At 46.3% G+C, this 16,343-nt stretch overlaps 1 protein-coding gene across 1 annotated transcript in view; it reads left to right on the top strand.

Annotated features, from left to right (window-relative positions):
- Positions 1-16,343, top strand: part of CCDC17 (coiled-coil domain containing 17) — a 152,707-nt gene that overhangs the window by 81,174 nt on the left and 55,190 nt on the right. The window contains 3 exon segments of the mRNA XM_030208030.1: positions 2,934-3,057; positions 3,059-3,068; positions 9,774-9,899. Coding sequence (XP_030063890.1) covers positions 2,934-3,057; positions 3,059-3,068; positions 9,774-9,899 — 260 coding nt within the window.

Below are 16,343 nucleotides of genomic sequence, written 5' to 3'. Positions count from 1 at the left end.
CCCCTCCAGCCCCTCTCCTGGTCCCAGTTCCCCTCTGTTCCGTCCTTCCTCCCCCCTGCCCGTCAGCACTCCATTATAATTTTACTGGTCATTTTACTATTGTTTTGTTGGTAACAAAATTGTAAGTGCTGTACACTGCCTTGGGTGAATGTTCATAAAGGCAGTTAATAAATCCCAATTAACTAAAAGAAATAAACCAAACTATAGGCCTAATTTTCAGCCTGAACTAACCCCAGATACTCGGGGGTACGAGCGGCTCCCGGCTTTGAATATCCGGAATGTAACTGTCAGAAGCCGATATTCAGACCGGTGCCCGGTTAACTTGCAGCATGTTTTGCTGACGTCCCTTATGCAGTGATGTAGCCAATCTCTGCTAACCAGCTCCGCTTCCACTCTGCCCAGCTTAAGTGGTTAGAGGGGCTATTTATTTGGTAGCGCTGTCTGGCTAAGAGCTGCTGAATATCAGTAGACAGCCCTGCACAATGAAATTAAAAATGTTACAATTAAGCAGAATATAACAATCAGCACAATCCCAAATGCCATAAATGAGGAAACAGTTCAAGGTTTTCAGGTTCGTAACAATGCAGATGTGGTCAAAAGAGAAAAACATCCATCTTTTGGTTTCGAAAATGACCATTTGCTAGACGTTATTATGCTCAGTGCGTCTATGTTTTAGGGCCGATTTTGAAGGATTGTCTTCCGCAATCTGGTACAATCACAGGTACTCAGTCACCTGGACTATTGTAACTCACTGTACGCTGGCTATAAAGAGCAAATACTCAAAAAACTTCAGACAGCTCAGAATACGGCAGCCAGACTAATATTTGGCACACCAAAATACGAAAGCACGAAACCCTTATGAGAAAAACTACACTGGCTCCCACTAAAAGAACGCATCACGTTCAAACTTTGCACTTTAGTCCATAAAATCATCCATGGTAACGCCCCAGCCTACATGTCAGATCTAATAGAACTACCACCCAGGAACGCAAAAAAATCTTCCCGTACACCCCTCATTCTTCATCCTCCGAAATGCAAGGGTTTGAAATACAAATCAATGCATGCATCTACCTTTTCCTTTACGAGCACGCAGCTCGGGAATGCGCTACCACGCAACTTGAAAACGATCTATGAACTGACCAATTTCTGAAAACTATTAAAAACTTATCTCTTCGACAAGATTTATCACAAAGATCAACATGCAAATGTATAATCTTCTGAACTTCTAACACTGTCTTATAATGTCTTCTGCTTTAACACCATTATATAATTCACCACCATGTAACACAAATCTTCTGTAAACCTAATGTATATGCACTCCTATTTCCAGTACCCATGATGTATTGTAAGCCACATTGAGCCTGCAAAGAGGTGGGATAATGTGGGATACAAATGCAATAAATAAATAAAACAAAAAGGTCAAGGGAAAAACCACATAAATAACCTTGGGGGGTGGGGGGGGGGGAGCATACTTAGTAGACTGGCCACACAGACATCCCAGCAGAGCAGTGGGGTACCCTAGGGGGCACTGCAGTGGACTTCACATAAAAGGTCCCAGGTACACATATCACCCTTGCCTCCTTATATTGTATGGTGAGTCCTCAAAACCCCACCAAAAACCTACTGTACACCACTACAATGTGTCACCTAAATGTAGGTACAGTGGCTTATTGGTCGGTTTTAGAGGGCTCACACGTTCCACCACAAGTGCAACAGTTAGATTAGGATATGGGCCTCGGTCCCCTTCTCTACAATCCACGGCACTGACCATTAGGTTACTCCAGGGACCTGCTTCCTGTTCTTATAGGACTGGCCATAGCATCTGAAGCTGTCATAGAGGCTGGTGTGTGCTATTTCTTTCATATCTTTTAGGAGGGTGGGGGTGGGTGGGAGGAGGTCACTGACCACTGGGGAAGTAAAGGGGTGGGGTCCTGCCTTAATCCCTCCAGTGATCATCTGGTCATTTAGGGCAGTTGTCAATGTGGGCTAATTTTAGGATGTTTTATTTTACTGTTAGCCCCAGTTATTAGTAACTAGTTTCATTTCATAAATTGGGACCTGTAGTAAAAGAGCACGAGTTAGTGGTAAAATAACCCATCTTAACAGCAGCCCACGTTGATAACTTCTTCCCTTAATGTTCTATCGCCCTATCTTTTCCCCATTGTAACATTCCATAGTTTCTACGCTCCAAGTGTTGTTTTGACTTGACTTTGTCTTCCCATAACTCCTCATAATGTAACCCATAATCGTACTGTAACAAATTGTATTTCCATCATTCACAATGTATTGTAAGCCACACTGAGCCCGCAAATAGGTGGGAAAATGTGGGATACAAATGCAATAAAATAAATAAATAAAATAATGTGGCATATAAATGTCATAATTAAAATAAGAGTTTCAGTCTCTGGTAACCAGAGCTGATATTGTGATGTCATAATGCCTCATTCCACCAATAAGAACCAATCTCATCAGTGATGTCACAATGGCTTGATTGTCCTGTACTTGGCTCACTTTTATTACATACAGCAGTGATTTCCATTTCTAGAAACATTTTTATTTAAATTAAGAGGGAAAGTTATCAACATAGGTTACTGTTAAGATGTGCTATTTCACTGTTAACCCAGGCTATTTGTGACTAGGTCTCGCTGGGACCCGAGGTAAAATAGCATGAGTTAGTGGTAAAATGATTCTGCTGGGCAGACTTCTACGGTCTGTGCCCTGAAAATGACAGATACAAATCAAGGTAAGGTATACACAAAAAGTAGCACATATGAGTTATCTTGTTGGGCAGACTGGATGGACCGTGCAGGTCTTTTTCTGCCGTCATCTACTATGTTACTATGTAACAGCAGCCCACATTGATAACTAAGCCCCAAAGTATGCAATTTTCAAAAAGCAGATTTTTGTTGGTTAAAATCGTTGCTTTATTTCAGGGCGCTGTACCTGTCCTACCTGCAGAATGGAGGCAGTGACCCCAGTGTCCTTGCTCAGCTTTATGACATGCAGATGGAAGTGACCATGTTTGAGAGAACCGGAAAGAAGCCAGAACGCAAGGAAATCTAAGAAAAGTATGAGGTTCTTCCTCGCACTTGTACACACGGTCTCACACGCACAAGTTCAGACATATGAAAAGTATGATGTTCTTACTCGCTTGTACACATGGTCTCACGTGCACAAATTCAGACACGTGAAAAGTTCCTGAAACGTGTACACACAGTCTTACACACACAAATTTGGACATATGAAAAGTATGAAGTTCTTTCTTGCACTTGTACACAGTCTCAGATGCACTTGTAGAGAGGCCAGTCTCACACGTGTGGGTATCCTATACATATACCTGTGCACACTTGCTGTTCCTCATATGAATAGTCATGTACACACACACACACACACATTCACTCTTCTACCGAGATGCACATGTGTGTATACAGTGTATGCTCACACACAGGTACCTGTACATTTTTACACTCACATACGTTAGATGCACTTTGGATTTATTGTAAACCCAAGCTGTCTTCTAAGTTTAACCTGAGATCTTCAAGTGATATTATCAGTGCAGCTGCCTTAAGACTATTTCTTTCTGCTCTCTTTCCTCTTCCTGTACTTACTGCTAGGAACATCCTGTTACTCCTGTGGTGTTGAAGACCTGTCTCCAAGAGCTTTTGAGTTTATAAGGGATATGAAAAAGGGGCCTCTGGTAATCCCAGGGAGGATGACCTGTGTGCTCTGACTATTCCAGCTTGATATTCAAAAGCATTTACCCCATTTTCAGTGATATTATCCGGATATGGAATCATTTCAGACTGCCGAGCACTGGGGTGGTACAGGGCGGAGCACTGAATATCGATGCTATCTGAAAAGCTCTGACATTCAGCGACGTACCCACATATTCTGCATCTCTAGCAGATAGCAATCAGTGCTGAATATTCATGAATTGGTTTTATACACCACATTCCCCTCAGTTTTATAGGTGGTATGTTGGGGGTTGGTAGCCTATCTTTTTTCATTTTTTGAGATCAGACAGTTTGCTTTGATCACTGTCAGTCTAAAGTATTGACAAACCCTTTGCGTATGACCAAATTTTGATTTCACATTTATTACATTGAGTTTTAGCTAAAGATTTCTTTCGCCCTTCTCCTGCCTTGTGCCAAATGTTTTGGACGCAGATTTGGAGGTATAATTTTATTGCTCTGCTCCCCTTAGTTTGGTGAATACCCAGTTGACGGTCTCACCAAAACCATATTTGGATTACTAAATGGAATGTTTCTTTGCTGGTGTACTGTATACCGGGGCAGTATATCAGGTACAATAAATAAACTGTGCAGTGATTGCACATTTGATGAGACTGACCCTTTATCAAAAACTTTGGAGCTCAAGTACATAATCCCTTCACTAAGAAAGCAGCTTGATGTGGTGAAACAGGGAATTTTCTGCTTGTAAATTATATAGCTGTTGTTTATGATGTGCATTTCCTTTGGCCAGCAGGTGGTGACAGTTTCTTTTTCCCCCAAAAAGCTGTTAGCTTAAGCTGTGAAGTAATTTTTTGTAGTCACAGATAAGGGAGTGGAAAGAGAAGGTTCTCTTTTCTGGAGACCCTGTGAACAGTTAGACTTCATAACCTGTGAGCAGCTATATCTTATTCCTGAATTCCACAGGTACTATTTAGGTAGTAGATAAATGTTTAGATTGGTTTTTTCTTTGATCCATGTTTTGTTATCTGTTATTGCCTTTTCTTTTCCACCTGTTTATATAGTTCACTGTTCTGCTCTGGCAATAAACATGATTAGTTTACTGACTCTGCTTGTCTGGACTGACTAATAATCCTGGTTTTTGTGTGTTGGGTCTGTGAGTGCTTTCTAGGAACTGTGGGACCACTGGGAGTGTGGCCCCAGTAACCTAGAAATCACCGGACGTTTCATCACACTTGAATATTCCTCTCTATACGTTAGTGTTCTTGCTGGGGGAAGAGATACATGGGATGACGCCTTCAAGGTTAAAGCTGTTACTGGCACATCTCTTGTCAGCAGCAGGAGTGAAGGGGAAAGGGATTTTAGATTTAGCTCACCCCTTTTTCAGGTGGAGCTCAAAGTGGGTTATATTCAGGTACACTGGCTATTTCCCAGCCCTTGGAAGCCTCACAGTCTAAGTTTGTACCTGAGGCAACGGAGGGTTAAGGAAATTGGCCACAATCACAAGGAGCAGCATCAGGATTTGAACCTCCCAGTTGCTGCTCTAACCATTAGGAGTCTCACTTACTTACTGAGGAAAACCCTCCATCTTGGGATGAATGGATACAGGAAACTGGAAATACCTATTTGGGTGGCGAGGAACAAGCTCATTGTTTTTGACACCATCTCGGTGCCCATTGTGAGCGGTTGAGCATTCTCTCTGTCACTTTTGTTTCTCATGTGCTTTTTCTTCTCTCTTTCAGGGCTAGCTGCTCGCTGATTCACACCTTTCCTTTCCTTGTCTTGTAAGCCTTGGGGTTTCATACTCTCGTTGGGACTGGGGGTTGGGTTTGGGTTGTATTGTGTTAAATGTGTCTGTTACTTTATGCATAGATGTTTCCACATTATTTTGCTAGTGCAAAGTTCATGTTGTAATGTATTCTTTTGCTGCATAGGAGGGTGAATGGACTTGCCCAAAGTCACAAGGCGCACCAGGGGGAGAGGCAAGATTTGAACACAGTCCTAGGTCACTGCTCTGCTCTCTAGGCTCTTACGCTACACATTCAGAAATAGACAAACACCTAAAAGACATACATGTAGGACCTTATCCGTGGACACTGTCATGGCTTGCTCATGTGGAGGGTAATTCAAAAAGAACACCTAGGTAGGAAAGATACAGCGGTGCTAAGGTCGTACATTCACTGTGTTAGCATGCTTTAAAAAACAAGGGGTGTACTACATCCATATGAATTAACATGCATTAAATCAATCATTTTTGACATACTTTTAACAATTTTATGAAAACAAATGTGTGAGACAAACCAAGAAAATAGTCAGAAAATTAAGCAAAAACCCAACCCCAAAGTTTCACCCCATGCACATCAGGTTTTGCTATTTTAATAAGGCAGTATTATTAACTCCATCCTTGTCTCTCCTCCTTTCCTTCATTCACCTTCAGGCCATTCTGTCTCTTACCCTCTACCCCATCTCCTAGTGCCTCTCTTCACCATTTTTATAACCCCATTCAGGGCTGCCGAGAGATTGAGCCAGGCTTGGGGCAGGGCCGCCGCCGCCTCCCCAACCAGGATCGCCGCTGCGGCCCCCCCCCCCCAACGCAATTCCACATACCTTGGCTAGCAGGAGTCCCCAGGCCTCGCCAGCAGAAGAATCCTTCCTCCAGCGCTGCTCTTTACTCTGCCGCATTGCCTGCCCTACCCCTGTGGCTGCTTTTCCCCTCACGTCGCACATGCTCAATTTAATTAAAACCGAGAATGCGCAACATGAGGGGAAAAGCAGCCACAGGGAAGGCAATGCAGTGGAGTGAAGAACAACGCTGGAGGAAGGCTTCTGCTGACGGGGCCTGGGTCCCCCGCCAGCCAAAAAAGAGGCCCAGAAGCCCTGTGTCTGCTCCTCTCCCAGCTTCTAAGGGGGGCCCGGCGCAAGAGTTTTCTCCTGCTCTTTCGGGACGTGAATACCCGGGTCCCGACAGGAGCAGGAGAGAGAGAGACCCTGGTGCCGGGCCCCCCTGACCCTATTGCCTCCCTCACTCAGTCCCTTCAGAGACCCATCCACTTCATCTCTCATACCCCTCCACAGCATCTCAATCCCTTTTCAATGCCTCTCATCCTTTCTCCAGTCTTTCAGGTGATTCACATCATGTCTCAGCCTCTCCCCACATTTCACCCCCTTTCTCTTACCCCCATTTCACACCCTCAGTTATACTGCCAACCCAACTAGCACACCCTCACTCATACCCACCAAGTGCAAGATCCTCACTATCCCCTCCGAATTTCCACTCAGTCCCTCCCATCCATAATTTCCACTGTGCCCCAACATTCTTCCACTCAGTCATCATCTTCCAGTTCTTCCAAGTCCAGTTCTTCTGCTTTGTCCCACCCAGTCTCCGAGTCCAATCCATCTTCTGCTCTATTCCCCTTCCCCCTGAGTTCCGTTCATCTTCTGCTCTATACTTCTCCCCTCCCCCCCAGTCCCATTCATCTTCTGCTCTATGCCCTTCCCCAAGTCCCATTCATCTTCTGCTGTATTCCCCTCCCCCATCCATCTTTTGCTCTGTTCCCCTTCCCCGTGAGTTCCATTCATCTTTTGCTCTATTCCTCTTTCCCTGGTTCCATTCCTCTTCTGCTCTATTCCTCTTTCCCCGGTCCCATTCCTCTTCTGCTCTATTCCTCTTTCCTCGGTCCCATTCCTCTTCTGCTCTATTCCTCTTTCCCCGGTCCCATTCCTCTTCTGCTCTATTCCTCTTTCCCCGGTCCCATTCCTCTTCTGCTCTATTCCTCTTTCCCCCGTCCCATTCCTCTTCTGCTCTATTCCTCTTTCCCCGGTCCCATTCCTCTTCTGCTCTATTCCTCTTTCCTCGGTCCCATTCCTCTTCTGCTCTATTCCTCTTTCCTCGGTCCCATTCCTCTTCTGCTCTATCCTCTTTCCCCTGGTCCCATTCCTCTTCTGCTCTATTCCTCTTTCCCCAGTCCCATTCCTCTTCTGCTCTATTCCTCTTTCCTCGGTCCCATTCATCTTCTGCTCTATTCCTCTTTCCTCGGTCCCATTCCTTTTCTGCTCTATTCTTCTTTCCCTAGTCCCATTCATCTTCTGCTCTATTCCTCTTTCCCCCGGTCCCATTCCTCTTCTGCTCTATTCCCCTCCCCCCCGGTCCCATTCCTCTTCTGCTCTATTCCCCACCCCCTGGTCCTATTCATCTCCTGCTCTATTCCCCTCTCCCTGGTCCCATTCCTCTTCTGCTCTATTCCTCTTTCCCCAGTCCCATTCCTCTTCTGCTCTATTCCTCTTTCCCCGGTCCCATTCATCTTCTGCTCTATTCCTCTTTCCTCGGTCCCATTCATCTTCTACTCTATTCCTCTTTCCACGGTCCCATTCCTCTTCTGCTCTATTCCTCTTTCCCCGGTCCCATTCATCTCCTGCTCTATTCCCCTCTCCCTGGTCCCATCCATCTTCTGCTCTATTCCTCTTTCCCCGGTCCCATTCATCTCCTGCTCTATTCCCCTCTCCCCGGTCCCATCCATCTTCTGCTCTATTCCTCTTTCCCCGGTCCCATTCATCTCCTGCTCTATTCCCCTCTCCCCGGTCCCATCCATCTTCTGCTCTATTCCTCTTTCCTCGGTCCCATTCATCTTCTACTCTATACCCCTCCCCGTAGTCCCATTCATCTTCTGCTCTGTTCCCTCCCCCCTTCCCCAGTTCCCATCCTTGGCCAAGCACAGCTGCAGCTTTGGTCACGTGGTTTCTCCTTCCAATTTCCCTCCTCCTTACAGGGATGGGCTCTGCAAATCAAAGTTGCTCTATTTGAACCATGGGCTGTGTGTTTATAGAGCCCTGTACAGTTGAAACAGATGATGTTTGATTCACACAGAGCCCCATGGTTCAAACAGAACAGATTTGAATTGTACAGACGGACCTCTTTAAGCAAGAAGAAGGGGCCATGCATCCTGGTTCTGTAGTTGTTAGCACCAGAGCTTACAGGTACTGTCTGGTTCTGGCCGGAGTGGCAGAGGGGTGACACCAGTTTTTTGGGGTGGTTTAGCCTTTCTTCATAGGAGAGTCGTTCCATCCCCTTTTATCATTTTGGTTGCCCTTCTCTGAACCTCATCTAGTTCTGCTCTTTCTTTTTTGAAATGAGGCAACTAGAACTGCACAAAATACGCATAAGACAATGTGATATTCTCTGTGTTACTCTCCTTTGTAGCCTAGTGGTAAGTGCAGTGGACTTTGATCCTGGGTAGGGTTACCATATTTTGTCCTCTTAAAAAGAGGACACATGTCCCGCCCACGCCCCACCCCTTTTGCATCATCGCCCCACCCCCTGTCACATATTCCCCTTCCCTCCCCATCACTTCCTCTCCTCCGGGTCACATATTCCCCTCCCCTGCCCCCCCTCACCTCCACTCCCCCTTGTCACATATTCCCCTCCCCTCCCCTTACTTACTATCTACTGCCCTGGTGGTCTAGTGACCTCTTCGGGGCAGGAAAGAGCCCCTTCTTTCCTGCCCAGAGCGCTGCCTCACTCTGCATCCTTCTTGGTCTCAGCTGGGGATTCAAAATGGCCACCAAGAGTTGAAGTGTCGCGAGGCCGCGTCAACTCTTGGTGGCCATTTTGAATCTCAAGCCGAGACTGAGAAGGATGCAGAGCAAGGGCAGGCAGCACCCCAAAGAGGTCACTAGATCACCAGGGTAGATAGTAAGGGGAGGGGAGACCCACAACGCCGCTCGCCTGCCCACCCGCCCGTTTGTCCAGAAATCCGGACAAACAGGCGGGCGGGCCAAACCCGCTGGACGCCCCGGACATGTCCTCAAAAAGAGGACATGTCCAGGGAAATCTGGACATATGGTAACCCTAATCCTGGGGAACTGAGTTTGATTCCCACTGCAGCTCCTTGTGACTCTGGGCAAGTCAGTCACTTAACCCTCCATTGCCCCTGGTACAAAATAAGTACCTGAATATATGTAAACTGCTTTGAATGTAGTTGCAAAACCTCCAGAAAGGCGGTATATCAAGTCCCCTTTCCCTGGCTTTCTTTCCTTCTCTGTTTTCCACTGTCTCACCATATATCCTGGTCTTCTCTATGCGCACAGGGCCACCACAGTCATCTGTTGGTGATTTGAACTCAGATCTGTTGGTTGTGGAGCTGGAGAACCAGCAGCTGGAGGAGGAGCTTCTGAAACTGCAGGGACACAGAGATAAGAGGAAAATGAATAATGGTAAGTGGACCCCTGGTAAAATCTGTGCGTGTAACTTTGCTTGTGGCCTAGAGTGTAAAATGCTCATCTTTTTTACTATCAAGCCAAGCCAATGTCATCTCACATCCACCTTTTCCATTGAGCATAAGCTCTTGACAGAATGAATTTACAAGGGATTGGCCCTCAGGCTTTTGCAGCACTGAGCACTGCAATGTGAGGGTCTGGATGTGGATTATTTATCCTTCAGGGAGAGGGAAGGAAACCGGCATGGAGCAGCGCTTGCTGGGCAGACTGGGTGAAACAGTTTGGTTTTTATATGGCATCATTTACTACATTACTGAGTGCTCCTCGTAGGTGGCGACTTCGTTTTGTCTGTGAGGATCCCTTCAGCTTCTGCCATCGGAGGAAGGAGGAACAATAGAGAACAGAGAGTAAGCAAAATATGAGAGGAAGAAACCAGGATCACATGGTCTGATTCTGTGCCGCATATCTCAGACAGGGGTAGTTTCAGTTTCGTCCAAACTATCTTTGAAGGTTCGAACCTTCATTTACTTTTACTGGTAGGCTCTACAGTTTTTTCTCACTCACATGGGCTTTTTGTGGGTAGAAATTGTACTTGAAAATGAAACTTATGTATGTAAATTTCTTCTCTCAACCTGTGTTCCGTAACACATAAACCTTTGACTGCATTCAGGGTGGGCAATTTCAGACAACTGATTTATGAGGGGAAACATTTTCCCAACTGTCCAGGATCGGCCCCTGGCCACTTAAATGCCCCATAACCTGTTGTCTGTGAATTTTCAGCAGGACATGGCCGGCCATAGACCACTGAAAATTCATGGTTAACAGCTAGTGGCTAGCTGGTTACATCATGCGATATAACTGTCTATCTACCAATTTTCAGTGCGAGTTTGCTGTGTGAATACCAGGCCTATCTTTGGCTGGTTCAAAGTTAATGGGCCAGTGATGAATATCGGCCAATTAAGTTTGAATAGGCCAAAAATAAACCAGATATTCAATGCCGTTCTTTTGAAAATTGCCTTACCAAAAGATGAAACCAGACTTACAGCTACCTGTTAACCTGGATTAATATCTTAGCAGGAAATGTCAGCTTCTGGTGTTTACAAAGGTGCTCACACACCTCTTTACCTGCTCTTTCTGTGGAAAATAGTGTGGAAATTTGAAAGGAGGGATGTCGATATTCAAAGGATTTTTTTGGATATAAACAGAAGTTTATCTGTGGGAAAGGGCTGGCAGAAAGTTCTCTACCCCACTGTCGGTAAAAGTACTACTACTACTACTTAACATTTCTAAAGCGCTACTAGGGTTACGCAGCGCTGTACAATTTAACATAGAGGGACAGTCCCTGCTCAAGAGCTTACAATCTAAAAGACAAGTGAACAGTCAGTCCGATAGGGGCAGTCAAATTGGGGCAGTCTGGATTTCCTGAACGGTAAGAGTTAGGTGCCGAACGCAGCATTGAAGAGGTGGGCTTTAAGCAAAGACTTGAAGATGGGCAGGGATGGGGCTTGGCATAAGGGCTCAGGAAGGTTGTTCCAAGCATAGGGTGAAGCGAGGCAGAATGAGCGGAGCCTGGAGTTGGCGGTGGTGGAGAAGGGTACTGAGAGGAGGGATTTGTCCTGTGAACGGAGGTTTCGGGCGGGAACGTAAGGGGAGATGAGGATAGAAAGGTAGTGAGGGGCAGCAGACTGAATGCATTTGTAGGTAAGAAGGAGAAGCTTGAATTGAATGCGGTATCTGATTGGAAGCCAGTGAAGTGACCTGAGGAGAGGGGAGCCCAGGGAAGAGGTGTAGATTGAGAAGAGAAGGGGTCCAAGGACAGATCCCTGGGGAACACCAACAGATAGCGGGATGGGGGTGGAGGAAGATCCATGAGAGTGAACTTTGAAGGTGCGGTGGGAGAGATAGGAGGAGAACCAGGAGAGGACAGAGCCCTGGAACCCAAATGAGGACAGTGTGTTAAGAAGTAAATCATGATTGACAGTGTCAAAAGCGGCGGATAGATCGAGGAGGATGAGGATGGAGTAGTGGCCTCTGGATTTGGCAAGGAACAGGTCATTACAGACTTTAGAGAGTGCTGTTTCTGTCGAGTGAAGAGGGCGAAAACCGGATTGAAGTGGATCGAGGATGGCATGAGAGGAGAGAAAATCAAGGCAGCGGCTGTGAACGGCACGCTCAAGTACCTGTGTTAGTCGTACTCTGGCTGAAAAGAGGCAGAGCTGTGTTGGGCTAAAGGCTACGAGTGGACCTTACCTTTAGAAAGCTCTGCACATACTTCTTCAGGGGTGAAGAGAAGACAGCAGACTTTGAGAAGGATCCCAGATGTAGGTACGAACCCCCCCTCCCCCCCCCCAAACTACTAGTCCACTGGTGCTGAATTGCTGCGGTTCTGCTTCAAGTTCAGGTTGCCCCAGTGCATTAAGATTGGAGCGTTTATTGCTTTATGGGATTTGAACCTTTTTCTTCCATTCCTGACTTACCCCTGATGCAGACATTCACTGAAATGTGGTTGTGTCAGTTTGTTTGCAGTTTCATGCTGTCTGCAATAAACCTTTACTTTGCCATACTGGTGGTTGGTTTCGCTCCAGCGTCTGGGATCCTTCTCAGAGTCTGCTTTCTTTTCTTCACTTCTGGTGATCCATTGCTTTTATGTCTTTTTCCTACTTCCCTTTGGGGCACATTTACCCTTACTTCTGAACTGCATCACACCTGCAGCCAGTCTGATTTTCAAAGAGAAGTTCCATGATACAGATGTTCAAATATTTGAAAGGTATTAATCCACAAACGAACCTTTTCCGGAGACGGGAAGGCGGTAGAACTAGAGGACATGAAATGAGGTTGAAGGGGGGCAGACTCAAGAAAAATGTCAGGAATTATTTTTTCACAGAGAGGGTGGTGGATACTTGGAATGCCCTCCCGAGGGAGGTGGTGGAGATGAAAACGGTAACGGAATTCAAAAATGTGTGGGATAAACATAAAGGAATCCTGTTCAGAAGGAATGGATCTTCAGAAGCTTAGCAGAGATTGGGTGGCAGGTGGGAGGCGGGGCTAGTGGTTGGGAGATGGGGCTAGTGCTGGACAGACTTCTACAGGTCTGTGCCCTGAAAATGGTCAGGTATACACATAAAGTCAGGTCAGGTATACACATAAAGTAGCACATATCAGTTTATCTTGTTGGGCAGATTGGATGGACCGTACAGGTCTTTCTCTGCCATCATCTACTATGTTACTATGCTCAGATAATTTTGGAAAATGGTCTTGCAGGCTGTCTGAAAAATTGCCCTGGTGCACATTATTTTCTGATCCTGCCCAAAAAATGCCCCAACAGAACAAAAAATAAATATCCAAAAGTCTCTGTAGATAGAATATAATCCACTGCTGGAACCAGGATCACTGCTACCTAGTAGAAACTCATACTGATATACTCCAATCCAGTAGTACACTATTAGCGGCATAATCGAAAGAGAAGGACGCCCATCTTCCGACACAAATCAGCAGACGCTGCCCCAAAGCCTTCTCTTCAAGTTCCTGTTCCCGCATAGGTGGGAACAGGAACTTGAAGAGAAGGCTTCCGGGGCAGACCGAAGGCAGCGTGTGTATCGCTACCGCTGCCAGGAACGCTGAAAAAGCTGAAGACTGTTGCCTGCGCCGGAGGGAGGGAGGAAGAGAGGGGGTAAACGGAGTCACGATCTTGGACCTCGCGAGGGGGGGGGGCAGTAGAAGGAAGATGGATGGAACTGGGAGGGGTGGGGAGCAGAGGGAAGATGGATGGTACTGGGAGGGGTGGGGAGCAGAGGGAAGGAGCAAGAGATGGATGGGACTGGGAGGGTGGGGAGCAGAGGGATGGACCAGGAGATGGATGGGATTGGGAGAGGTCAGGCACAGCAGAGGGAAGGAGCAGAAGATGGATGGGATGGAGGGATGGTGAGAAGAGGGAAGGAACAGAAGATGGATGGGACTGGGAGGGGTGGGGAGCAGAGGGAAGGAGCAAGAGATGGATGGGACTGGGAGGGTGGGGAGCAGAGGGAAGCCTACTGGAAAGAAGACACTGCATAAAACAGAAGACACCGGGACCAAAGCGAATAGAAAAACTAAATGACCAGACAACAAAGGTAGATAAAAGTATTTTATTCATAATTTATTAATTGAAATGTGTCAGCTTTTTGAAATGTGCATCTGTGATATTTTGCCTGTAAATTTCAATTCCTTCCTCCATATTAGCATATTCATTTGCATATGTATATATGCAAATGATATGCTAATATGCTCCACCCATTCTTTGCCCCCCCCAAATGAAACAGTCAAACTACGCCTATGACTCTGCATATTTTCTGAAGTCCATGTGTGCTTTGCAGCTCTGCCCCTAAGAACACCTATAGACAGGCTGTACAGCATAGTAACATAGTAAATGATGGCAGATAAAGACTTGCATGGTCTATCCAGTCTGCCCAATAGTCATGTTCATTATAAAAGCATTATTGAACCAACAATCCAATAGTATCATTACAACATTATACTCCCTAAGTTCCACTGTATGATGTCTTCCCCTTCCCCACTGATATATACAACACCAACACCCAGAACATACGATATGAATGTGGTATAAAATACACATACTTAATCTTGATCCGTCCTTGCCATTTTCAGTGTTCAGGCCATACAATTCTGCCCAGCACTGGCCCTATTGCCCAGCTACTTCCAGCCCATCCTAATCTGTCTTGCCATATACAGGACACAGACTGTAGAAGTCCGTCCAGCATTGGCTTCAATTCCCCACTGCTGGAGTTGCCATCTAAGTACCACTCCTGCCCATCATAAATTAACTCATAGCTGTTGATGTGTTAAGTTTTTTGTTTTGGTACATAAGAACATAAGTATTGCCATACTGAGACAGACCGAAGGTCCATCAAGCCCAGCATCCTGTTTCCAACAGTGGGCAATCCAGATCACAAGTACCTGGCAAGATCCCAAAACAGTACAATACATTTTATGCTGCTTATCCTAGAAATAAGCAGTTGATTTTCCCGAAGTCCATTTTAATAATGGTCTATGGGCTTTTCCTTTAGGAAGCTATCCAAACCTTTTTTAAACCCTGCTAAGCTAACTGCTTCTACTACATTCTCTGGCAACGAATTCCAGAGTTTAATTACATGTTGAGTGAAGAAATATTTTATCTGATTCATTTTAAATTTACTACTTTTTAGCTTCATTGCATGCCCCCTAGTCCTAATATTTTTGGAAAGAGTAAACAAGTGATTTGTGTCTACTCGTTCAACTCCACTCATTATTTTATAGACCTCTATCATATCTCCCCTCAGCCGTCTTTTCTCCAAGCTGAAGAGCCCTAGACGCTTCAGGCTTTCCTCATAGGGAAGTCATCCCACCCCCTTTTCATTTTCGTCGTCTTTCTCTGTACCTTTTTTAATTCCACTATATCTTTTCTGAGATGCGGTGACCAGAATTACACCATGGAGCGATACAAAGGTACTGTCCTCTTTCTATTTAGGGATCCTTTGTATCTATCCCACACACTTTTGAATTCCATCACTGTTTTTTTTCTCCACAACCTCCACCGGGAGGGCATTCCAAGCATCCACCACCCTCTCTGTGAAAAAGTATTTCCTGACATAAGTCTACCACCCTGCAACCTCCAGTTATGTCCCCTAGCCTTACCGCTTCTCCATATCTGAAAAAGATATGTTTGTAAATGAATACCATTCAAGTACACTTCTGTATCATATCTCCTCTATCCCTTCTGTCCTCTCTAGGCACAGCCATAGCGAGGGGAGCTGACACCCGGGGCGGGTCGCCGCTGCGCACCCCCCCCGGGTGCAGCACGGCGCACCCTCCTCCCGCTGGAGCGCACCCCCCCGGAGTGCATACCCCCCCCCCCCCCGGAGCACATACCTGCGGCGAGGGATGGGCGGGAGGGCCGATCCGCCCCGACTGCACGTTGCTGGGGTGTGTCGGCTCCGCGCTGTTTCACTGCTCCCTCTGTCCCGGAACAGGAAGTAACCTGTTCCGGGGCAGAGAGGGCAGTGCACCAGCACGGAGCCGACACCCCCCAGCGGCGTGCACCCGGAGCGGACCGCCCCCCCCTTCCTACGCCACTGTCTCTAGGGTATACATATTCAGGTCTTCAAGTCTCTTCTCGTACATCTCTTGGCGCAATTCTGATATCATTTTTGTTACCTTCCTCTGGACTGCTTCAAGTCTTCTTATGTCCTTAGCATGATATGGCCTCCAGAACTGAACACAGTATTCCAAGTGGCGTCTCACCAACGACTTGTACGAGGGAATTAACACCTCCCTTTTTCTACTAGTGATTCCTCTCTCTGTGCAGCCCAGCATCCTTCTGGCTACGGCCACTGCCTTACCACATTGTTTCATAGCCTTGAGATCCTCAGACACTATCACCCCAAGGTTCTTCTCCTGATCCGTTCA

Source organism: Microcaecilia unicolor, chromosome 6, assembly GCF_901765095.1.
Source record: "Microcaecilia unicolor chromosome 6, aMicUni1.1, whole genome shotgun sequence".
NCBI lineage: Eukaryota > Metazoa > Chordata > Amphibia > Gymnophiona > Siphonopidae > Microcaecilia > Microcaecilia unicolor.
This window is presented reverse-complemented; position numbering and strand designations above follow the sequence as displayed.